Raw genomic sequence first — 26667 nt, 5'->3', positions numbered from 1 at the left:
ATTAACACAAGTTTAGAGGAATCAGAACTACAAGTCCATGTATGCAGTAGAGTAGAACCAGGACTAGACCAACCCATCTTGTGAAAAAGAATTAGATGGTAGCCCTGTTTATACATGTTTAAGTATTTATTTATTGAGATTTATTGACTGCCTTTATGAAGAGATTCACCCAAGGCGGTGTACAGCAGGTACAGTTTAACATCAAACTTACAATTTTGTTAACAGCATAACAATAGTAAAATGAACAAGTCTAATTCATAGACAAAATGAAAGAGCAAAACTTGAAAGCAGCAAATTGAAACCTAATAATAGGACTACCGTGAAGCAGGATCAAAAATATACACATTTAACAGCACTGGAATTCAAATAACAGAGATATAATGAGCATAATAGTGATGGAATATCTAATAAGCACACAATTGGAACATTCAAATAACACTGCTATGATACCAATGCTTACTATATAGCTGAGCGGCCAAGTTCAGATATATCGATGGGGACAAGATGTGTGGTACAGAGTCAGGTGGGATAAATAAATAGGTGCTTAAAGTAAAGGCAAGTTCTTTGTACAGTTAATCAAGATATAAGGAACTGGCCTGTGTTACAGTGAGTGTAGCAAGCTAGTCCAGGTGCAGAATGAGTGTCATCCTGTTTATTAAAGGCTTGGGAGAAGAACCGGGCTTTTACCTGCTTCCTGAAGTAGTAGTAGTCTCGCCCCTCTGGGAATAAATTCCAGAGCGTGTGAGCTACTCCTGAAAAGGATCGCTACAATCCTACAATTTCCTTTGATGAGGGGGACAGATAGCGATTCTCCTGGAGACGATCTTAAAGAATAAGTTAGCTCTTTATACACCTTTGAGACCTCTAAGATCGTACTCTGGCTCATTTTGTTTGAGGGCCTTGAAAATCCAACATAGAGGTTTAAAGTAGGCCTGTAAGACACTGGTGCCAGTGTAGTTTTTGCAGGAAGGATGTGATGTGGTCACGCCATTTGCAGCCTTCTATCAGTCGTGCTGCAGCATTGTGAATTAGTTGGAGCTGATACAAACTCTTTTTGGTTTGACCGGTGTACAGGGCATTACAATAGTCCAGTTGTGATGTTATCATGGCATGGACCACTGTGATCAGACATTTTTTTAAAATATATGGAGAGAGAATTCGTAGCTGCCATAGGTGATAGGGACAATTTTTAAAGGTAGTTTGAATTTGCGGAATCAGAGTAAGTGATGAGTCTAGCAGTATCCCAAAAGGTATTTTGAAGTCCGGTATTTGTCCACTTGTGTTAAATACCCAAAGAATCTCTGTTTTGCTTGGGTTCAGGCAGTTTGTTGTTGTTTGCCCATTCCTGAGTTGCAGTTAGGCAGGCAGACAGTTTACTCAGTGCTGTGGGTAAATTTGGTTCGGTGGGCATGAGTAGTTGCACATCATCAGCATAGATGTAGAATTTTGTGTCCATTGACTGAAGCATCTCAGGTAGATAAAATGGGAGACAGTATGGATCCTTGTGGCACTCCACAGTTTAGTGTCCAAGGCAATGATGTGCTGTTGCTGAACAGAACTGATTGTTGTCTGCCTGTCAAATAGAATTTGAACCATATAAGTACTGTGCCACTGATACCTGCTTCTGCCGGTCTTGTAAGCATAATATTATGATCCACAATGCCAAAGGCAACACTAATATTGAGGCAGATCCCTTGTCACAATTTCTGTGCAGATCATCAGAAAGGAACACACGAACCATCTCTGTTCCATACCCAGGACTGAAACCAGCTTGACATGGGTCTAGGTAGTTGCTTTCAATTAGCCAGTCATTGAGTTGAATGTAGACTTTCTTTTCTATAAGTTTTGCTAGGAAAGGAATGTTAGAAACTGGTCGGTAGTTTTTGAACTTGTCCTGGTTGAGTGAGCTCTTTTTCAGTAGGTTTGGTTTATTTATGTGAAGACAAGAATTTTACCGACTCACACAAATGGATGATGACCTTTCTGGAGAAACCTAAAGGCACTTACTACCCTTTGTATGTGAGAGAATGAATATGCTTCTGCAGCTCCATGATTTATTTTTTCGGTTTCTTTTTGTCCTCCACAGATATCAGACACAGGAGCTTTTCTTAGAGGAAAACCCAGCTGTATTTTGGTACTTTTTAAATGCCTTTTTAAAATACTTTGTGCCTGCCTCTTTAGCTTCCTACCTTAGGTCTTATGGCATTTTCCCTACTAAGAAAATCCTGGTAATTGCATCAGTACTCTTGAAACAGGAATGAGACAGGAAAATTGAGGAAGAGATCACACAATAGAACAAACATTTTAATTAATTAATTTATTTGCAATCATTTGATTTACCACAAGGGGATTCCGAATATGGCATCTATGCAGTTAACAGCAAAAATTAAAATAATGAGGTGAAAATAAAATGGATAAAAACAGAGGGAAAGGAGCAAGACTCAAATATTGGAGTTAGGGGACAGGGAGCCAAAGGCATTGTGGAATAGGTGAGTTTTAAGCAGAGACAAATTTAGTAAGGGTGGTTTCCAGCCTGATATGAGGGGGAAGGGAAGCTTCCAAAACTTAGTGCCAAGGTAAGTAAAAGCAGTTTCACATGAGATGTTCAGGTGGAGGGAACAAGGGGAGGGAAGGGAAAAAAGATTGTTCTGGGCAGAGTGGAGTGCACACGAAGGTACATATGGAGTAAAAAGGTTGTTGATGTAAGCAGGAGCAGTGGGGATTCGATCTTTAAAAGCAAAAAAGTATTTTGAACTTGATGTGGGCGGAGTCAGTTGACCAGTGTTCAGAGTGGAGAAGTAGTTAAAACGATGGGTATGATAAAGGAGCTTTACTGCAATAGATTGAATGGAGATGTTTAAGGGAGTGAAGATGTAGACCAGCATAGAGTTACAGTAGTCAAGGTGGGAGATGATGAGGGCAAGGAACAATGTGTATACAAGGGAGAGGGTGAGTAGAGAATGGATCGTACAAATGCGATGCAATGCAAAGAAAGCAGAGCAAAGAACACAATCAATCTAAGGTTTAAAGGACATATTTGCTTCAAATATGACACCCAGTATTTTTATTGAGACCTTGAAAGGCATGTCATAGTTCAAACACCAAAGCTTCATACCTCTTGGCACATTGATTGGTGCCCTCTGGGTGATGTTCTGTGTTGGGTTCAAGCAAAACGGAACACTTTGCATTCAGGACAAACATTTCTGTTTTAGTTCCATTGCCTACAAATGCATATGCTAGGTGTATTGGCCACATCTCTGTTAAATTGTAGCAGTTCACATGATGACAGGATAAATTTTGCAGTTCTTGTAGTGCATTGCAAAGCATAAGAACTCCAAGAATTCTAATGGGATTCAAAGTAGGCTTACTTGAATAATGGCTTCCTTAATGCCACACTAAAGTTCTGATCAGATTTATGGAGTTCTTGGGATATTGTTGCACACTTTGACCAGTTTTGGCCATGGAAGCCTGCAGCTCTTTTAAATTTGCCATTGGCCTCTTGGTTGACTCCCTGATCAGTCTCCATTTTGCTTGGTCATCCAGTTTGGAGGGATGACCTGATCTAGGCATCTATCACAATTGCTCTGTTTTTCATCAATTATCCTGACTGTGATCCATGGGGTATTTAAAGTCTTCTGAACTCTTTTATTCCTGTTCACTGATACTTGCTTTTTTTTCATAACCTTCACCTGGAGCTCTTTTGCTTTGAAATTCACTTCAAGAACTGCAAAATGTATCCTGGTATCATGTGAATCAGTACAATTTAACACAGGTGTGGCCAAAAGTTAGGCACGAAAAATATGGGCACTAAGCTCCAATTCTATATTGAAAATTGCATGAGAACTTGCCTTTATAGAATAGAGCGTGAGTCAGCATGTGCGTTCATAACCTAAAGATGAGAGTTGCACACGTAAGCGATAGTGTTCCATGACTTATGCACACCCCTGAACTGCCCATGTACATGCTCCCTTTGAAGTTACATACTATAGCATTTAGGCACTGACCCTCAAATTCTATATATGGCGCCTTAAGTTGTGCACGCTAATTTGGCTGCATAGCCAAATTGTTCACACAACTTAACAAGCTAATCAGCACTGATAATTGGTACTTAACAACCGATTAGTGGCACTAATTGGCTTTAATTAGAATGTATATGCACAACTTTCTAGGCATATTCTATAGCGCGGTGCACGTAAATTCTAATTGCACAGTCGAAAAGGGGGCATGGCCATGGGCTTGGAATGGGCGGGTTGTGGACATTTCAAAAAACTATGCAGACTACTACAGAATACACCTGATCTGCGCCTAACTTAGGTGCAGGTATTTAGGCCTAGTTTTAGGTGGCCTAAATGGGTGCACCTAAATTTTAGGCACAAGAACAGCGCATGAGCGTATTCTATAAACTATGCCTAACTTTAGCCGTAGTTTATAGAATTGCGCTAACCGCGTGGTTTTACAATGCCTCTTTTTAAGGCATCATATATAGAATTTTCCCCTAAGAGCCAAATTCTATAAGTAGCGCTTAAAAATTGGCGCTGAAAATTTAACGTGCTTGATTCTATAAGGGTTATGCATCCTATATAGAATCGAGCTTAGTGCATAACTGCACCTAACTGTAGGCCTAGAAGGGCCTGCTGACCTATTTGCAGGTGCCTACAGTTAGGCACAGTTAGGCGCAATCCTATATGTACTTGCATAAAATTTAGGAGCACCCCAAAAATGCCCCTAGCCATGCCCTCAAATAGTTATGCACATAATGATTTATGTGCAAATCATTATAGAATACGATACGTGCATAAATCCTAATTAGGGCCAATCAGAGCTGATAATTGGTTATCGCCAATTATCAGCACTAATTGGCTCGTTATTTAATTAAGTTACGTATGTTAAATTGGGAGTGTGCCCAATTTAATGTGCATAACTCTAGGCTTCAGATATAGAATTTGGGCATAAGTTATAGAATAGTACCTAAGTGCAGTTATGCACTTTGCTACAAATTAGTACTGATTAACATCACTAAAGGGCTATTATTGTTATTTAAGGTCAGTTGGCGCCTAATTTAACAGTTAAGTCAGGTGCGCAACTCATATTCTATAACTAGCAGTCAGAAATTTGGCACAAATGTAACAAAAAATAAAAAAATAAAAAATAAATAAAATATAATCCAGGGACTGGTGAACGCCTTTGTAGGTAACTGGTTACACCAAAGCTTAAAGTATATAGGCTTGCTGCAAAAGTGCAAGTAGAGTGAGCATTTATCCAACAAAGCTATTCCATATATTCTTTCCTACTTCATTTTGTAAGAATTTCTGAAATATAATTTTCACTTGGCTTTTGTGGGTAGGATGGAACAAACACTGTTTTAATGCATTTTATTTCCATGCTATATTGCAACAAAGAGTGAACAGTTTGGAAGGGGATGTAGACTTCTTGGAATCATTTCATATTCCTTTAGAGCATGGTAACAAAAGCTAGTAACCTGAATGTTCCACTTCTATGTGATACAACTACTTGAGTCCATACCTTTTTCAAGGTAGTATCATTATAAATTTCTGTGTATACCTTGCTGCTCACCTACTCTCACTGTAGATATGTAAACTGTCTAATGCCAATTCTTTCTGTTAAGAAATGAATTTATATATGTGCAGGTAACAATAGGATTCCAGTGCAACAACATGCTCACAGCCCTGCCCACCTCCTTCCTTGACCCACTGCTCTCCGCATCACTGATGGAAGATGCTGAAATCCGCCTTTTTGTTCTCGAGATACTTCTCAGCATTATTGATCGCCATGGAAACAGACACAAATTCTCAACCATCAGGTACATTGACACCTAGGCTGAATCTGCCTACTGGAACAGATTTGTGGAAATTAAAAGAAAGGTTTACATACAGTGTACTATTATTTAAAAAAAAAATCCTTATAGTTCATTGTATAAACGTTCTCCATCAATGAAATTTTCCTTTTACGTTGCTCCAATTTTCTTTTCCAAAAGCTGATCCACAGTGAGTGGCCATGTTCAGGAAGGGTTCATAGTGTATGTCAGATTGCATGATTGATCTTGTGTAGGTGTGTGTGTTGGGGGGGGGGGGATGTTATTGATCATATCATAGATGGTATCATGTAGTCAAACCCAATTTGAGGTAATCTGTGAAGCTCTTCTGTAATCCCTGTCTAGAGATCTTCACTTCTGTCTCTCAAGCTGCTATGTAAACCAGAGACGTGGAGGGGCATAATCGAACAGGGCGCCCAAGTTTTCCTGAGGATGTCCTTGCAGGACGTCCCCGCAAAGGGGCAAGGAAACCCGTATTATCGAAACAAGATGGGCGGCCATCTTTCGTTTCGATAATACGGTCGGGGAAGCCCAAATCTCAACATTTAGGTCGACCTTAGAGATGGTCGTCCCTAGAGATGGTCATCCCTGATTTCCGGCGATAATGGAAACCGAGGACGTCCATCTCAGAAATGACCAAATCCAAGCCATTTGGTCATGGGAGGAGCCAGCATTCGTAGTGCACTGGTCCCACTCAAATGCCAGGACACCAACTGGGCACCCTAGGGGGCACTGTAGTGGACTTCAGAAAAAGCTCCCAGGTGCATAGCTCCCTTACCTGTGTGCTGAGTCCCCCAACCACCCCCCCCAAACCCACTCCCCACAACTGTACACCACTACCATAGCCCTTAGGGATGAAGGGGGCACCTAGATGTGGGTACAGTGGGTTTGTGGTGGGTTTTGGAGGGCTCACATTTACCACCACAAGTATAACAGGTAGCGGGGGGTGGGCCTGGGTCTGCCTGCCTGAAGTGCACTGCAGTACCCTCTAAAGCTGCTCCAGGGACCTGCATACTGCTCTCATAGAGCTGGGTATGATATTTGAGGCTCGCATAGAGGCTGGAAAAAATATTTTAAATTTTTTATTTAGGGTGGGAGGGGGTTAATGACCACTGGGGGAGTAAGGGGAGGTCATCCCGGTCATCTGGTCATTTGGGGCACATTTTTGTGGCTTGGTCAGAAAAAAAAAAGGACCAAGTAAAGTCGTTCAAGTGTTCGTCAGGGATGCCCTTCTTTTTTCCATTATCTGCCGAGGACGCCCATGTGTTAAGCACGCCCCAGTCCCACCTTCACTATGCTTCCGACATGCTCCCGTGAACTTTGGTCGTCCCCGTGAGGAAAGCAGTTGAGGATGCCCAAAATCAGCTTTCGATTATGCCGATTTGGGCGACCCTGGGAGAAGGACATCCACTCCCGATTTGTGTCAAAACATGGGCGCCCTTCTCTTTTGAAAATAAGCCTGTTAGTTTTGTCCTAGGTTCAACTCCAAGTAGAATAACCACAAGAGAATGGATGAACATCAAAAAATTGTACTACATGGTAGTATATGAAGCAGAATTTTGAAGGAAGTAATAGAGTCAATTAGTAGCAGCATTTAAGAAAGGATGAATTAAGCATAAAAGTTTCTTGCAACAAGGAAATAAAGAAAAGGATCAAACTGTGGAATATATCATGGAGCAGGATGCAATGTGGGAAGACTAGATGGGTCCTATGATTTTTATCTGCTGTTATAACTTATAGTTCTAATGATGTATTTATTTGTTCTCACAAAACCCTAAGGAGTATATATTCAGCAAGTGGTGGTCAGTGCTTTTTTTGGCCCCCTCTGGAGTTATGCAATGCCGGGCCATGTCCAGGCACCAGAATTGAATATCCAGGTTTGTGCAGTCAGCTATCCCTTATCTGGATAAATGTTATATTCAACCTGCGCTAGGGCCTTAAGTCATTAAACTTAAAAGGCCTTAACTTCGCTTGTCTAAAAATTACTTTAGTGATATTTAAGTCACTGTGGGTTAAGTAGTAATGAGATGCAAAACATCTCATTACTGCTTTTGCTTTTCACGCCCAGGTACATTGGGCCACAAAGGGTATGGCCTGCTGCTTCCAGGCCAGCAGAGCAGGGTCCCCTAGGTCACGACAACCCCTGGCTGAGGCCTCACCCACCTCCCACCCGTCCAAGATGTTAGGCCTTCCACAAGGTTAATACCCCCAACTTTACTCACCCCCCCCCCCCCCCCACACACACACACATATTGCTATACCCCTACAGGGACTACTTTGGGAAGAATGGGTAGTCTGGGGGCATCTTCAGGCAGAAGCAATGCCCAGCCACTCCTGCCCAGTCGGGCACCTTAAGTAAAATGGTGCCCCTAGCAGTAGTCTCATGTGACTACCGCTTGAGGTCATGTTTCCATTTACTGCTAGGGGTGCCATTTTACTGAAGGCACTGGATTGGGCAGGAGCGACTGGGCATTGCTCCTATCCGAAGACCCCCATGGACCACCATTGCTTCCCATTGTGATCCCTGTAGGGTGAGGAAATGTGGGGAAAGGGGGCATCATCCTTGTAGGCAGGATCACCGAGAAGGGGGGAGGGAAACAATCCCCCGGGCCCAGCCTCCAAGGGGAGCCCGACACCGGGGTCTGTCTCTCTCCTGCTCTTGACAGGGCTTGGGTGATCACATTAATCACCTGGGTCCCAACAGGAGCAGGAGAGAGACAAACCCTGATGCTGGGTGCCCCTTAGAGGCCAGGGAGGAGCAGATACAGGTGCCCCTGTTCTGGCTGGTGGGGGTCCCCAAGCCCCGCCAGCAGAAACCTTCCTCCAATGCTGTTCTCCACCACATTGCCTGCCCTCCCTGCTTCCCCTCACATTGCGCATGCTCAGTTTTGATGACATTGAGCATGTGTGACATGAGGGGAAGCAGCCGCAGGCAATGCGGCAGAGAACAGTGCTGGAGGAAGTTAAATGAGATTAAGTGCCAATATTCAGCACAAGTGCTGACTCCACACCTGGACCACCCACAAAATCACTGGCTATGGCTTTAGCAATTAGCGCTCATATACAACGGCGTTAACCAGTTAAGTGCCGCTGAGTATCAGCAGATATCCCCGCACAAGTGATTTAACCGTGCTGGAGGCTCTCCTTTGAATATTAACACCCAAGTCTTTCATACTTATCTCTGAAGAAAAGCAAGATCTATCTGTTCTTGTTGCACAAAGCCATTTCTTTGTACTTGTGCGGCTTGGATGAAAAGTTGTCATAAATGACCTGAGAACAGTTGATCAGGCCTGGGCCTACATGTTTATAGGTATTACTACACAACTTTGCAAAATAGAGACATTCTGAACTAACTGCTCTTAAGAATGCAAGAAATTACAACAGAACAGCTGAAAATATTTCAAACATTTTTAAAGTAGGGATGTGGATTCATTTGAAACAACATGGAAAATGTCAACAATGCATTTCAGAGCCTTGTATCTAGCAAGAAAGTACAATATATTAGCAGATAGACTGAGTCAATTCTTTCAGTCTCACATGTGATGCTGCTACCTGGATAAATGCTTCTGAGTATTGACAGCAGAAGGGCATGTCTCCAAGTGTCAATTATTTTTCCTTATGTGGGCAATTTTCATCAGTTGTGGCTACCATGTTAGTTTAAATGACAATTGTGGCATTTAAATTAATAAGTACATTCAGCATCACTACAGAGGTGATTCTATAACTGTCTGCTTCCATTTAGGTGCCCCAAGGATGGCACTATTCTATAACTCCATGTGCAATTTTTTTGGAACACCCTTGCCCCATGCCAAGCCATGCTTGTTTTTGAGTTGCACGCTGGGAAAGTTAGGCACATGGGGTTATAGGATAGTGCCCAGGAAGATGTGCACTTAAATTTTTAACAATGCCAATGAACCACAATAATTGATTGTTAACAGCAATATATTGCTATTAAATGGCTCGTAAGGCAATTAATTTGGGCACACGCATTCAATCAGCACCCACATTTCAGTGCCTAATTTTGGAAGCCATATATAGAATCTGGGGGATAGTGCTGTCAGCACCACCACTGCTATTCACTTAGTGTAGGCCCCCTATTCAGCAGGCCCAAACTAAGTATCTAAACTGTCTGTATAGTGGTTGAATATCACTGCTATATGAATAGTGTTTAGTTTTCACTCTCGCTCAGGCCTATCTCTGGCCCTTCATTATACAGATATTGCCAGAGCAGTTAGATATATTTTTACCCAACATTATTCATGTGGGCTTTCAATATTATGGACAAAGAAGTCATAAATTTACCAGTGGCCAGTAAATATAGCTTCTTTTGAAAACTGACCCCTGTGTAAACCTAGTAAAGAGATTTGGATTTCGCTCACACCTTTCTCATTCGTTCAAGACGAGTTATGTTCAGATACAATGAGCATTTTCCTGTCCCCAGAGGGCTTAAAATTTAAGTGTGGGCACATTAGATGTTCTGTACTACAGGGATGGAACAAGATATTACCCAATGCAGTATTTTCCATCAGTGGAAAGCAGATTTTTTTTCAGTATTTATTTATTGTGTATTTTATAAGTGTTTTTGTTTCCTCTTTTTGTAGTATAATAGATGATATTTCAGTATTGAAGCTCAAAGTAGACAAGTGTTCTCGCGAAGATACTCTCTTCATGAAGAAGGTATGTCATCAGCTGTACCCAGATCATTTTCCTTTCCTCTTGTTTTGAAGTTGGTAAAGATATAAATCACCCAAAAGAAATGACAGGAAACCGATAGCCCCAGAAAAACTACATAAAAGACATGGGGACCAAACAGAAAAAATGACCAGTGCAATAATAGTTAAAGATCCTGGGATGGCACAAACCGGTAAGCACAGTAAACATGGCAGGGGGAGTGCCGACCTCTTGGGAGCACCAAAAGTCACAGCAAACCATGCTACCTATTGTGCTGGGCAAACCCTCTCCCTCTCCAAGCTCCTATTGTTCTGGCATCTCTTCCTATGTGCGGTCCTTCATTGTATCTTGCCCTTTCCCTCTGTACCCTCCCCAAACACAGTCTGAGTCACTCTCTCTCTCTCTCTCTCATCCCTCCCTGGACCCTCTCACCTCTTGCTTCACAAATCCTGCACCCTTTCCCTCCCCCCCCCCCCCCCCCCCGGGGCACCTATGGCCTCTTTCTCTGTTCCCTCGTCCCCTCTGATGGTCCTGTAAACTTGCCTGGGTCACTGGTAGCCATCAAGCACTCAAGTCAGCAGTATATTCTATAGCACCGTTCAATTCTGTAATACTTTCTTTCGCCCTTTGCTGCCAGGATACAAAAACAGCAAAGGTCGCTTTCATTATCTCTTTTTTGCTTGCAGCATTCTCAACAGTTATATCGACACATTTACTTGAGTTGCAATGAGCCAACTAACATCCATCCTCACTATGAAGCCCTATATGGCATGCTGGCCATGATCAGCATTGAACTGGCTAATGAAGAGGTGGTGGTTGACCTGATCCGCCTGGTACTGGCAGTGCAGGTAGGACTGACAAATAGCAGAGGTCGCTCATCTGTGGAGGTTCTTTGCATATTACTAGGTTGGGTTTGGTATGCATAATATCAAAACAAATGGTTTTCCGAGGTACATAACAAAATTGAATAAAATAAACAAGTGGTGTGCACTGCACATTCTTTTACATAGATTCTAGGTAAATGTAAATGATCCAGTTTTTGTTATATGAGAGTTAGAAATGAAAATGTTTTATTAAAAATGCAGAAGAAAGGTCCTCCACAAAAAATCCAGGAAGAACAAGATAGTGGAGGCAACAATTCTTTATTTGACTTGGCACGGGCTGTATTTGGGCTATAGTGCCTGCATCCGGAGTCCTGCAATTATCACATAAACATGCCCTTTGAGGTGAAAAATATAGGGCACAAAATGCACCTCACAGCAGAAACAAGAAGTATTGCATGCCAAAAAACTGTACGATAAAGCACTGAAAGCGATTTTTGCACTCCATATGAAACTGTCATGTAGCAACTTCTGAACGTCAGAACATTCAGAAGTTGCTACACAACTATATCTGCTTGTTGATCCGGGACATTTTTCCATGGAAAATAAAGCACATAAGGAGCAATTCTCTAAACTGGGTGCCCCCAGTATATTAGGATACATTTCCTACACTTAATCCGAGGTGTGAAGGTCATCACTGATTGACCAAATCTCACCATGCAGCAGGGTGGATGGAACTTGTGCCTGTGTAGACGCTTTTGAAATAGCCTTCATTCCAATGGAGCCTCCATGGGTATAAAGGGAGCTACTGGTAGCCCCCAGCCCTTTCTCCCACAGCCACACTTCTGGTATTCTCCTTGTTTGCTTACATATGGCACTATTGTAGTACTGTTTGACACCATTATCAGAGCTAGGCAAATGGCCCTTGCCTCCAGGCAACTGATGGACCAAGAATCCTCCTGCTCCAACCAGTGACTCAGTTCAACTTAGTCCAAACAAACTGAGCTTCCCAGCTCAAGAGGCTGGTGGCAATGGTCACCAATATCTACCATAATGACATCGAAAATGGGCTTGACTGCTCAACTCCTTGAGAACTCACTGATCAGAAGTAATAAGGGCTTAGTCCAGGGGGAACAGGTATAGATGCCCCCCCCCCCCCAAATGGGGCATGTTGCTCCTCATCGGGGCCTAACTGTCCTGGAGGAGACCACCCTTCCTCCATCTCTGGCTCTTCAGGATCCCCAAAAGGGCTCATATATGTTTAGTGTACAGCACTGTGTATGTCTAGTAGCGCTATAGAAATGATAAGTAATAGTAGTACTGTAGTAATAGTTGTAGAAATACCCACTCACAGCTGTTATGGTGAGCCATTGTTTGACTCATGGCCATCATTTTGAAGATCTCTGCTGGCTAGTCATCGATCATGTGCCAGTATCTATTCTTGGGAGAGATTGCATGAGCAAGCTTCTATGAAATGAACTATATTGGATTTTGATATGTCAGTCAGTCCAACCTTATGGTTTAAATGAAGCATTTAAACCATTTACATACATGAAAACACTTGACAACACTGATAACATCAAAATATAACCTCTCTTTATTTTTAGATGTTAATAGCAAATTTTTTTAGGAGGGGAGATGATTCACAGAGAAAGGGAGGAAGCCCACCTCAGGGAAAGGAAGATGTCAGATATGGTACTGGGCTAAGGGTATTGAGAGTAGGGCATTTGGAGAATGTCAGTACACTCTAGAGCGGATACTAGATCCCCAAGGGGTACCCAACATGTGCTCTAGGGCGTGCTCCATCCTCCCAATGTGTTTCCCTATGCTCTTAGTCTCCAGTCCAGAGCTATCACCTTGCATCAATGCAGCTAGAACCCCATCTCCTGCAGCATTTGGGGGTCACACTGAGCTGCCCTCCCAGATGTCACAGGGGATGGTGCATTAGCTGCATGATGGGCAGGGGATATGAGTTGCTGGAGGGCCTGGACATCCTCACTGTCCTCTTCTGATTGTCATCATTCTCTTCCTGGGGTGCACTGTGAGACAGCCAGGGCCAAGTGGCTGAAATGGAACAGTGGAAGGAGCTGTGAGGGATGGTTGGAGGGAAGATGTGGAAGGATTGGCAACATCTGCCTCTTCCTCTTTTTCATGGTTGGGCCTTCTTCCACATCCATAGGTACTTGGGTAGGAGCCAAGCTTGTGCCCTCTGCTCCAGAGGATTCCTTAGCTTGATGGCTAGCTTTGGAAATGAACAAGAATAGCAGCTGCTAAATCCATGAGTCCTGTGGAAAATGCAATCAGAATGGCATCATTGTCTCACTGTTTTAGGGTAGCTGTTCAGGTGGCAGCAGACTATCAGGGATAGAAACATGAAGGTCCGCTGTGTTATGGGCACTCACCAGGCATAGATCTCCAGGATACTCGGGATGCTTGGACACAGATGTTATTGGAGATGCACAAAGGTAGAGGGGTTGGGTGTGGTGCAGCTTTGCAAAACGGCTGCTTTGGAGCCTACTACACAGACATGGTGAGCTGCTTAGGTCAGCAGATGACCTGTCTATGATATTTGTGGGTGGTGGACTGATGGTTTGAAAATGAGGGCCTGACATAAAACAGTGTTGAACACAGGGATCATGGTTCTCTCAGGATATTAGCAAACACACTGTCAGAGACAGCAGTACATTGGGATGATCCGAGAAATTATAGACTGATGAGCCTGATGTAGGTGCTGGGCAAAATGATAGAGACTATTATAAAGAACAAAATTACAGAGCATATACATAAGCATAGATTAATGAGACAAAGCCAACATGGATTTAGTCAAGGGAAATCTTGTCTCACCAATCTACTACATTTCTTTGAAGAGGTGAATAAGTATTGTGTATCTGGATTTTCAAAAGGCACTTGACAAAATACTGCATGAAAGACTCCTGAGGAAATTAGAAAGTTGTAGGATAGGATGTAATGTCCTATTGTAGATTAAAAACTGTTTAAAAGATAGAAAACAGAGTGTAGGGTTGAATGGAGAAGGGTAGATAATGGGGTTCCCCGGGGGTCTGTGTTGAGACCACTGGCTTTTAACACATTTATACATGATCTAGAGATGGGAATAACTAGTGAGGTAATAAAATTTGCTGATAACACAAAGTTATTTAAAGTTGTTAAATCGCAAGAGGATTGTGAAAAATTGCAAGAGGACCTTACAAGACTGGGATACTAGGCATCCAAATGGCAGATTAATGTGAGCAAGTGCAAAGTGATACACGTGGGAAAGAGGAACCAGAACTATAGTTATGTTATGCAAGGTTCCACATTAGGAATAACTGTCCAGGAAAAGGATCTAGGTGTCATTGTTGGTGATATGTTGAAACCCTCTGATCAGTGTGCAGCGGTAGCTAAGAAAGCAAAAGGAATGTTAGGTATTATTAGGAAAGGAATGGAATCCAAAAATGAGAATGTTATAGTGCCTTGTTATCTCTTCACAGTTGACCACACCTTGAATACTGTGTGCAATTCTGGTCACTGCATCTCAAAAAAGATAAAGTAGAGTTAGAAAAGGTACAGAGAAGGGCGACAAAAATGATAAAGGAGATGGGATGACTTTCCTATAAGGAAAGACTAAAGAGTCTGGGACTCTTCAACTTGAAGAGGAGCAGCTGAGGGAGACATGATAAAAGTCTATAAAATACTGAGTGGAGTGGAACAGGTAGAGGTGAATTGCTTGTTCACTCTTTCCAAAAATACTAGGTATAGGGGGCACACAATAAAGTTAGTAGTAAATTTAAAACAAACCAGAGAAAATATTTCTTCACTCAGCGTATAATAAAATTCTGGAATTTGTTGCCAGAAAATGTGATAAAAAGCAGTTAGCTTAGCAGGGTTTTAAAAAGGGTGCATAAAGAGAGGCATGACCAGCAGTAAAAGAGAGGTGATAGTACCATTGTATAAGTCTCTGGTGAGGCCTCATTTGGAGTATTTATGTCCCTTGTCTTTAGATTGTTCTCTTGTCTTTTAGATTGTAAGCTCTTTGAGCAGGGACTGTCCTTCTATGTTTAAATTGTACAGCGCTGCGTAACCCTAGTAGCGCTTTAGAAATGCTAGTTAGTAGTAGTAGTAGTATTAGTAGTAGCAGTTCTGGAGATCGCACCTACAAAAAGATATAAACAGGATGGAGTCGGTTCAAAGGGCGGCTACGAAATTAGTTAGCGGTCTTGATTGCAAAAATTATAGGGACAGGCTTATGAACCTCAACATGTATATGCTGGAAGAGAGGAGGGAGAGAGGAGACATGATAGAGATGTTTAAATACCGTATTTTTCGGACTATAAGACGCACTTTTTTCCCCCAAAATTTGGGAGGAAAATGGGGGGTGCGTCTTATAGTCCAAAGGTAGCGATTCCGGATCGCCCTCCCCCCGAGTTCGGAATCGCCCTCCCCTACTCACGTCAGCGATGTTCCCTGGTGGTCTAGTGACGTCGGGGCAGGAAAGAGCCCCCTCTTTCCTGCCCAGCGCGCTGCTCTCCGTCCTCCTCCGTCCTCCTGTATGCTGCCTGACGGTCTCGGCGAGATTCAAAATGGCCATTTTGAATCTCGCCGAGAGCAGCGCGCTGGGCAGGAAAGAGGGGGCTCTTTCCTGCCCCGACGTCAGTAGACCACCAGGGAACATCGCTGACGTGAGTAGGGGAGGGCGATCCCGAACTCGGACAAGACGCACCGGAGCACCTAGGTTTTAGAGGAGGGAAAAAGGAAACATTTTTTTTCCTATTTCCCTCCTCTAAACCTAGGTGCGTCTTATGGTCCGGTGCGTCTTATAGTCCGAAAAATACGGTATCTCAAGGGCATTTATGTACAGGAAGAGAGCCTTTTTCAAATGAAGGAGAGCTCTAGAATGAGGGGGCATATGACAAAGGTAAGAGGGAATAGGCTTAGGAGTAACCTAAGGAAGTACTATTTCACAGAAAGGGTGGTGGAGGCGTGGAATGGCCTCCAGGTGGAGGTGGTAGAGTCGAGGACTGTTCCAGAATTTTAAAAGTCATGGGATAAGCATGTAGGATCGCTTAGGAACAGGACGAATTAGGGGTTACAGAGGATGGGCAGACTGGATGGGTCATATGGCCTTTATCTGCCGTCATGTTTCTATGTTTCTAAGGTTTGGATAATTTCCTAAAAGAAAAGTCCATTAGCAATTATTAAGATGGACTTGGAAAAATCCACTGCTTATTTCTAGAATAAGCAACATAAAATCTGTTTTACTGTTCTGGGACCTTGCCAGGTACTTTTGACCTGGATTGGCCACTGTTGGAAATGGGATATTGGGCTTGAGGGACCTTTGGTCTGTCCCAGTATGGCAACGCTTGTGTTCTTATGTCTCATATGCCACAGGGGACTTCACATATGCTTTAACCACCAAGGACTGTAGGTACTAATTCATGTTTTTTTATTGTATTTCTAGGACTTGGCCCTAAATAATGAAGATAACCTCTCTGTGTATAACCGCTGTGCCCTTTATGCCCTTTGTGCTGCCTATTTAAATTTGATCAGCCAACTCACCACAGTGCCTGCTTTCTGTCAACATATCCATGAGGTCAGATTTTCTTCTTTTCCACTAAGCTTTCAGTTAAGAAAGTTCTTCTGTGTAACTGGTAGCATGAACTTCATAAGCCATAGACTGGAGTAGATAATTTGGTACAACGGAAGGGATGGGCACAGTAAGCAAAATGCCTTTACTAGATTAATCATGGTGAAATCTCAAAGGACAAGAGCAACATCATTCTTACAGCATCTGTGTAGGGTGTGGATGTCTGGTAGGGTACAGCTGAAAGTATTGGTGATCGCATTTAGTGTGATGAGGGAGGGAAAACTCAAATACTTGGTAATAAAATTAGAACAGTAAGGCACACTTCGGGATTTGAGATTGGATCAACACCTGTTGCAATGAATACCATCTTGGAAAGTCAAAAGTGGTAGGTTCCAAAGTAGGATGCTTTCTGTTATAGCAAAAACTTGATAGAATAAGCTTCTGAAAGAGATTAGGATGGGAACAGAGTAAGGAAAGATTAGAAAATGAGTGAAAACATACCTGTTCCCCGGGACGTAAGAAGGAAAGAGGGGAAAGATAGGAGAGGACTGTTAGATTAAAATAAAGGGTGAAGAGGGTACTAAGTTGAAGAGATGACATTTTAAGTTTCAATATTATTACGTATGTCTATTAATTTTATGTATGTTTGATTGTAAACCACCTTGACACAATATTTTATTGATATAGGAGGTGTATAAGAATTTTAATAAAGATTATATTTCACAGCTTTTTTAAATGTTATACTAGACCTGCCATGGTTATTAATGGGCATTCAACCAATGATTATGGTAAGAGTGTATAATTTTAGAGGTCAATATTTAAAAGCTTTTATTCTACTTACTTCTGTGTATAGGTGATAGAGGTGAGACAGAAGAAGGCTACGTATCTTCTTCCAGAGGAGGTGTTTATAGAAAAACCCGGGTAAGATATGAGAGTAGTCTGAAAGATATTTATCACTTGTGTTTATATGATCGTTGCAAAGCAAGATACTTCACCTCTCTATTGTGTCTCATATATATAAGTGGCAGACTCCTCAATGGGGCTGCTTTCCCCTTCAACATTCAAAAGAAAAGCAATACAGGCAAAGGAGTACCAGAAATAAATTCTTCATCACAAATGCCAGAGGATACAGCAGCTTTGATTGATTGATTGATTGATTGGGATGTGTGCTAATTATGTTTTGTCTTCCTTCCCTTACTACCTCTACCCATCTTGTTTGCTCTTTTAGGTCTAATTATATTTCCTCGTATCCCCTTTCCGTATTATGCTGAATTGTAACCTAGGTTTGTTTTGTGTGTGTTCTCTGTTTTTATTTTTTCCTTATGTCCCTTTATATTTTTTTATGCTGTAAACCACTTTGATTTCATATGTCATATATTAAATAAAGTTCAACCTTCAACCTAGAATACCAGCATTCAACCTTCAACCTAGAATACCAGCATTTATATGCGTGAATGTAACATTAATGCTCATAGGTGCCAGTTGGGCACTAAGGGGGAGATATATAGCACCTAAAAAATCAGCGCTGAAATCAGTGCTGCCTAAGCGTGTTCTAAAATCGGTGCCTAGATTTAGGCACCAATGAAAACTTGGTGTAAATTGCAGCACGTAGATTTAGGCGCACTGGGCCATATTCTATAACTAGGTGTGTAAATTTTGGAACGCCCATTTCCCTGCCCATAATCATGCTCCTTTTTGCCTATACGCATTAGAAGTTCGGCGCACATCGATACAGAATACACTTAGCGAGTTGTTCACCTAAATTCTAATCAGTGCCAATTAGTGCTCATTATTGCTTGTTAAGTGGTATCAGTGCTGATAAGCTTGTTAAATTGCGCACATTGTTAGAATCAACGCTGATTTGGGCACGAATTTCTAGGCATGCTATATAGAATCCAGGTGTAAGCGGTAATCTGCAAGCTTAGCAGGCAACCCACATATGGCCAGATTCAGTAAATGGCACCCAAAGTTAGGCACTGTTATGATCTGTGTCAAGATATTATTCTGTAAATGCTCTGCACAGTGTGTCCTTTACAGAATCCAAGCCTGGTGCGCTTCTTGTGTCTCACTGTGGGCATGAGCACTTACCTCTGCCAAAACTTGGTGTAAATGCTCACACTACTACTACTACTTATCATTTCTATAGCTCTACTAGACATGCGCAGCGCTGTATACTGGACATAAAGATACAGTCCCTGCTCAACAGAGCTTACAGTCTAATTAGGACAAACAGGTGCGCAAATCCAGGTATTCTTTAACATCATTTCTAATTTCTGAGAATGCACCTGGCACACCCATTCCCCTCCCATAGCCAGGCACTGTCTAACCAATATTTAACCAGCTAGGAACAGCTCCTGGCCAGTTAAATAGCACTTAACTGGCTAAGCGCTAATACTCAGCGTGAGATAGCTAGTTATCTCTGCAGAATATTATTGCTTAGCACATAGGGGGAGATTCAGTATATGGCGCATGAAAAATCCGCACGGAATAAAACTATGCCTAGGTGTATTCTCTAAAGAACATCTAAATTTGAAAGAAAAGGCTCAAATTTCTGCACCATATATAGAATATGCTGAGCACCTCTCCACACGACCAAATTTAGTTATGGCCATTTATGCCAAGTAAAACCTGGTGTACATGCCAGCACCTAAATTACAAGCGGAGCAGGTATATTCTTTAACCATGGGCGTAGTTTTTCAGAACGCCCACGATACACCCATATCCCCGCCCATAGCCATGCCTAACTTTTTGGTTGTGCACATTATAATTTAGACACTGAGTTACAGAATATGCTTAGTGAGTTATGCGTGTAAATTCTAATTATTGTCAATTAGTTCTCATAATTGCTTGTTTAGCACTGTTATCAATACTGATTGGCTTGTTAAGCCAATTAAGTAGAATATGCTTGGATTTTGGTGCGGAATGCTGGGCATGCTATATAGAATGCAAGCGATAGCAGCTAACTGGCTATATCACATGATGTAACCGGCTAGCCGTGAATATTCGGTGCTTCACCGGCTAAATTTAGTGGCCAAATCAGACTGCCTATACAGCAGTCCTATCTTTGGCTGCTATAAACTTAACCGGCCAGCGCCAAATATTAACTTGGCTGGCCAACAAAAAAAAAGATATTCAGTGCCAGTCACCGGAAAGGCCCGGCATTGAATATCCGGGCTCACGGCCGATTGTGGTACTTAGCCGACCTGCCTCCCATGGGCTGAATATCGACCAGTACGAAATTTAGGCGCTCATGTTATAGAATAGGACATAGCTCCTAATTGAGCCTGCAAACAGGTAAAATGTGGGATACAAATGTTATAAATAAATAAATTACTGCCAATTAAGTGCGTGTTAATGTCAGTAATTGATTGTTAGTGGTTAATTGACTAATTATGTGTGAATCTGGGATTCACACCCAAATTTGTTCGACCTACACAGAATCTGGAAGGGGATAGAGTGCAACTACAAGGGAGCCAAGTATTTGAGCAAGTCGCATACTTAAGTGTGTTACTTATAGAATAGTTTAGGTTATGCACTAAAGTGCAGAATTTACATGCTGACATTTACAGCTGCCTTTTACATGGCATAAATGCCAACTTACACTCTATTCTGTAATGGAATCTGGGTGCCGAGATGCTGTGATAGAATTTGTGCTCAATGCCTTGTGTTTTAGCACCCATATTTAGGTGATCTTTATAGAAATGCTTCCATACGTTCTCCCTTTGGTCAGTGTATAAGTGCCTGGAGGTAAATGTCTTAACTGAGCTTTTTTCCTCTCTTTTTTCCTTAGGGTGTCCAAGGATGTGGATAATTTGGAAATGGAAGTTTTGTTCCTGCAGAGTAAAATTAGTGAAGTATTAGGCGGAAGTGGTTATAATTCTGACAGACTGAGCACTCCATATGTACCACAGCTGACAGGTATGATATGAGGAAGAGATGTCTCATATCTTAAAATATTTTAATGGGACTTATTTCGTAAAGGTAATGGGGAAATTTCTTGCTTGAAAATTTTACAGAGGGATAGCCATGCTAGGTGCGCTGAAAAATGGCCTGCACTAGTGAAGGCAGATGTATTGGGTACGTGCAGATCCATTTTTCACACACCTGTAAAAAAAGGCCTTTTTTTGGCTGAAAATAAAAATTGGCATGCATCCATTTTGGATCTGAGACCTTACCACCACCCGTTAACTTAGCTGTAAGGTCTCACGTGTTAATTGGGTGGTAATCGTCAGCACACATAAACTGCCGATTACCGCCCAGTTAGCACTGCGTGTTGGGAAATAAAAAATATTTTCCGGCTCACATATCGGACACGCATAAAAATGGAATTACTACCCAGACCACGCTTTAGCCGGGAAGTAGTTCCAAAGTGGCATTAAAAAGGCCCCTCAGTGTGTATACAGAGGTTGGTAGCTTCTGATGTAGTAGACTTTCTTGAAAGCTTATGCCTCAAAATATCTATCAATCCAAAAAGTGCAACCAGCCTCTGTCCAACCGATACTCAAAGTGATTTTAACAGCCCAGAGAGGCTTCAGGCCATTTAAATTGCTTGTCTGTGTGCTAACTGTGAGTATTTAGCGGCACTTAACTTGTGGGTGTTCCAGGGAGGTAGTTTAAAGAGAATCCACGTACGTGGAGAACTCAATAGATCCCACAGAGCGTGAAATGAAAATAAAAAAGGTGGGAATATGAACCAGGCTATCCAAAAACTGGAACCAAACTGAAATTTAAAATAAATTGGGTTTAATAACTTTCAAATTAATGATAATAAAACAATTCCACATTAAAAATGACTCGACACAACGTTGTGTTTCGGCCGGATGGCCTACATCAGGAGTCTTATAACTGAGATCAAATATGAAGTAAGATCATGAGTTGATATATAAAGAAATCAATTCTTATAGTTTTGCTGGGGGAGGAGGTGATAAGTCCCTGTGCACCCTGACTATATAGGCTGAAGAGGCCTCCTCTTGGGCACCAACTACTGCTTCTCTCTTATCCTGGAAGAGTATAGCCAGCGTGTCAAGGTGAGACTTTCGACACATGCATAGTATAATACAACAGCGGAGGGAGGGAGTTGGCATGGCATGTTTGTGGTTAAGTGCCGATATTCAGCCCATAAAAGCTAGATTATATATAGCGTGCCTAAAAAAATCAGCGCTAAAACAAAATACGCCAAGATGAATTCTATAAACTATGCCTAAAATTAGGCGCAGTTTATAGAATATGGCTAACGCTCGTCCCTGCGACTAAATATAGTCACAGCCATTTATACCAAGTAAAACTTGGTGTAAATGCCCATACCTAAGTTAGGCATGGAGCGGGTGTATTCTATAACACTGGGTGTAAATTTCAGAAAAGCCCAGGACCTGCCCATGCTCTTCACAAGGCCATGCCCCTTTTGAGATCCATGTGATAGAATTGATGCACACTACTTTATAGAATACACTTGCAGATTCTAATTATTGCCAATTAGTGCCATTAATTGCTTGTTATGATTCAATTATCGACATTGATTGGCTCATTATTCAATTAAAGCATGCAATTCGGCTGCACAGCCAAAATTGCGCACGTAATCTTTTCGCTATATATAGAATTTGCTGGTAACCACATAAACTGGGCCACATAAAAAGTAGTCCTATCTTTATTCAGTTCACTTTATGCAGTTAAGGGCTGATTATTGCACTTAACCGCATGCGTTTTAGCTGGCAACATATAACTGGGTATTCTCTGAGAACAAGGAGCTCTTTGCATTGAGCACACACATATAAGCTCTCACCAACTGGGAGATAATCATACCTGTGACACTCAATGCAAAAGAATACAGTAGCAATCTTTTGCATTGAGTGTCACAAGTTTAGGCTCTTAGGTATAAAGCTGATATCCAGATCCTCCAGGGTAGCATTTTTGGAAATGCTTCCTATTCCATGCACAGGACCCAGGAGACAAGAAGAGCTCCACTGTCTCAATGCATGGTTGAGACAATGGTGCAAGGCTGAGGGATTTAGATTTGTTAGGAACTGGACAACATTCTGGGGAAGGATGGAACCAGGCTGTGGCACTTATATTTAAAAAGGAGAGAGAACAGCTTTTAAACTAAGATGGGGGGAAGTTGACAGTTGCCCAGGAGTGTATGGTTCGCTGTGGAGTATCCTTGAAGGATACTATTGAAACAGGACATTTAGGGAATCCAAATAGCGAGGTTTCAATAATGGTGAAAGAAAGCCAGGAGTGTTTAGAGGGAGTAAAGGATACAAATTATCCCCATCAATTTCAAAGCAGCTTGTAGATACTAGGAAAAAACACAATTTGAGGTGTCTATATACAAGGGCTAAAAGCATAAAAAATATGATAGGAGAGTTGGAGTATATAGCACTAAATGAAGAGGTAGATATAATAGGCATTTCAGAGACCTGGTGGAAGGAGGACAGTCTGTGATCGATTGGAAAGGCAAGATTTAAACCAATTAAGCACAGTGGATTGTATATTAAATTTACTCAATGTAACAAGCAGCTTAGAATAAGAAACAGTGTCAACTGCTTCAATGGGGTCCAACTAAATCCTCAGTGCATCAAATCTCTGATTATGCCTCACTAATATATCATTAGCACTATCCCTTGTATTCCTACCTCTCCCATTCCAGCAAGAGAGCTTGGGACAAGTACATAGGTTCTCTAAGGGAGAAGAGAGGAGAGGAGCAGGGGAGAGAGGGGGAGAGGGGAGGAGGGGAGGGGAGAGGAGAGGAGGGGAGAGAGGGGGAGAGGGGAGGAGGGGAGGGGAGGGGAGAGGAGAGGAGAGGAGACACTAGAATGGATGGTTACTATGTAACTTTGGGCCCTTTTTACTAAGGCGCGTTAGCATTTTTAACTCGCCTACAATGAGCGCGCATGCTAACCATGTAGGCGCCTATAGGGATATTGTAGGTGCATACATGGTTAATGCTTGTACATGGTTAATGCGCATTAAAAATGCTAACGCGCATATAAAGCGGCTTAGTAAACAGGGCCCTTTTGAGGCTTATTTTCGAAAGAGAAAAACGCCCAAATTCCGACCTAAATCGGGAGATGGACGTCTTTCTCTTGTGGGTGCCCAAATTGGTATAATCGAAAGCCGATTTTGGGTGTTTCCAACTGCACTCCGTCGCGGGAACGCATAAAGTTGACGGGGGTGTGTCGGAGGCGTGGTGAAGGCGGGACTGAGGCGTGGTTATCGGCTGAGCAGAGATGTGCGTGCTCGGCCGATAATGGAAAAAAGAGGCGTTTTCAGAGAGAATTTAGGTCACTTTTGTTGGACCCGTTTTTTTTCACGAACAGGTCCCAAAAAAGTGCCCTAAATGACCAGATGACCACCGGAGGGAACCGGGGATGACCTCCCCTGACTCCCCCAGTGGTCACTAACCCCCTCCCACCAAAAAAAAACGAATGTTAAACACTTTTTTTCCAACTTGTAAGCCAGCCTCAAATGTCATCCCTAGCTCCATGACAGCAGTATGCAGGTCCCCGAAGTAATTTTAGTTTAGTTAGTGCTGTGCGGGACCCATGCAGAGAGGAAAAATCGGAAGAAAAAAAAAAAAACAAGCAAGTGCAGTCAGGGATGTCTAAATTACCAGGATAGTAAAACAGGGAATTGAACCAGCAACCTTCTGATTACAAGCTCAGTGCTCTAGTCAGTGAGCCGCATTATTCAGGTGCTTAGATGTCCTTCCCTTTCCATTAAGTCCCTCCAAGTTTCTGTCAGCCAATCACCGCTGTTTAGCTGACACAGATGTCAGCTAAATGAACTGTGATTGGCTGACAGAAACTTGGAGAGACTTAATGGAAAGGGAAGGACATCTCATCAGTGATGCACTGGCTAGAGCACTGAGCTTGTAATCAAAAGGTTGCTGGTTCAATTCCCCCTTTTACTATCTTTTAATTTGGACGTCCCTGACTGCACTTGCTTGCTTGTTTTTTTTTTCTTCCGATTTTTCCTCTCTGCATGGGTCCCACGCAGCACCAACTAAAGTAAAATTGCTCTGGGGACCTGCATACTACTGTCATGGAGCTAGGTATGATATTTGAGGCTGGCATAGAGGCATCTCAGGGGGACCAGTGCACTACGAATGCTGGCCCCTCCCACGACCAAATGCCTTGGATTTGGTCGTTTTTGAGCTGGGATGCTTCGGTTTCGATTATCGCTAAAAAACAAAAACGCCCAGCTCAAAAAACGCCCTAATCCAATGTATTTTCGAAAAAAAAGATGGACGTCCATTTTTTTCGAAAATACAGTTCGGCCCGCCCCTTCATGGACCCGTTCTCGGAGATGGACGTTTTTACAAATGGGCGTTCGCGTTCGATTATGCCCCTCCTTGTAAGTCTGTGTGCTTTGAAAATGATCAAACAGCGAGGTAGAAGCAGCAACGCTAGAGCAAAAAAGTAACCTAATACAAAAAATAAAGCTCTAGTGACAAATTGTGTGCTTATACAAAAAATGAAGAAAAAGCCCTCAGAAACCGTGGGTAAAATAGCTAAGCTTAGCTAAGTGCAACAGATTACGTCTTATTGTTAAATAGTAGTTGTTGGAAAAAGAAAAGAAAGAAAAAATATATCTGGAAAAAGTACGAAAAAACATATTTTATAATAACAACACTTTAAGTTATAAAATTAAAAGTTTAAAAAGCCATAAAAATAGCAAGCTTAATCCAAAATGAAGTTTTTTGCCCAGTGATAGAATTGTGGCGTGTGTTATAAGAGTAATATAACCGCACACTAAACCCTGGGTATTTTACCCACAGTTTCTGAGGGCTTTTTCTTCATTTTTTGTATAAGCACACAATTTGTCACTAGAGCTTTATTTTTTGTATTAGGTTGCTTTGAAAATGATCCCTTAAACTAGCTATATGCAGTGAACTTTTATTTTCTGTTTTGTAGATGAAGATCGTCTGTCAAAAAGGAAGAGTATAGGGGATACTATATCTCTTCAGGTGGAAGTGGAGTCAAGAAACAGCCCTGAGAGGGAGGAGGTAAAGCACCAGGAATGTATTATTTCTTTTAAAGTTTGTAAAATAAATCAGATCACCAGGATATGATTGCCTCATTTCACAGAATGAATAGGTGTGAACACACTCTGAACTTTCAAACTTTATAATTCGCTATTGGAAATAATTGCTACAGTTTCCTTTTATTAATAGCTAGTTTCAATAAAGTGATTGCATATCCTAATGAGCACCACAAACATTATTTACCACAGGCTGCATTCTAAGTAGTGGGGCCTATTTGTTAATTACGCATTCTAATGATGTTAGCACCATATCACTCTTTAGTACATCTAGTCGTAAGTGAAAGATCTCTAGTAACTAAGCAATGTTATTTAAATTCAGGTTTGCTTTATTTCTCTTTCAAGCAAACTGTTACTCTAATTGCCTTTTCCTGTACTTTTCCCAGAGAGCACCAGCAGAAGAAATCACCTATGAAACATTAAAGAATGCCATTGGTAAGTGCACCAGGAATTAGCACTAATGTTAGAATCAGCTTAATGTTAATGTATGGTGATGTTAGAGTTTAATTTAGGTGCCATTCTAAAATGTTATGAAGTGTGTTTTTGGTGGAATTCTGTGCAAAAAAAAATTCTGCAACTCTTTTTGTCACAATAACTCAACATATCCACTTTTTTCAGCCATAATTAATTATGTCTGATCTTCAAGACCCTGAAAAAAATGGCCCTGAGTACTTGAAAAATAGGATGATCCTCCACACACCGCCAATGACACTAAGGTCCTCCCA

The 26667-nt window shown here is 41.9% G+C and overlaps 1 protein-coding gene across 2 annotated transcripts in view; it reads left to right on the top strand.

The window, feature by feature from the left end:
- EFR3B (EFR3 homolog B) overlaps positions 1-26667 on the top strand; it is a 295910-nt gene that overhangs the window by 254152 nt on the left and 15091 nt on the right. For both annotated transcript variants that reach the window (XM_030198680.1, XM_030198681.1), the window contains 8 exons: positions 5649-5821; positions 10435-10510; positions 11191-11352; positions 16781-16912; positions 17760-17827; positions 20697-20824; positions 25816-25907; positions 26329-26377. In XM_030198680.1, the coding sequence (XP_030054540.1) occupies positions 5649-5821; positions 10435-10510; positions 11191-11352; positions 16781-16912; positions 17760-17827; positions 20697-20824; positions 25816-25907; positions 26329-26377 (880 nt within the window). The remainder of the gene's footprint in view (positions 1-5648; positions 5822-10434; positions 10511-11190; positions 11353-16780; positions 16913-17759; positions 17828-20696; positions 20825-25815; positions 25908-26328; positions 26378-26667) is intronic.

The sequence above is a fragment of the Microcaecilia unicolor genome, chromosome 3 (genome assembly GCF_901765095.1).
Source record: "Microcaecilia unicolor chromosome 3, aMicUni1.1, whole genome shotgun sequence".
Lineage (NCBI taxonomy): Eukaryota > Metazoa > Chordata > Amphibia > Gymnophiona > Siphonopidae > Microcaecilia > Microcaecilia unicolor.
This window is presented reverse-complemented; position numbering and strand designations above follow the sequence as displayed.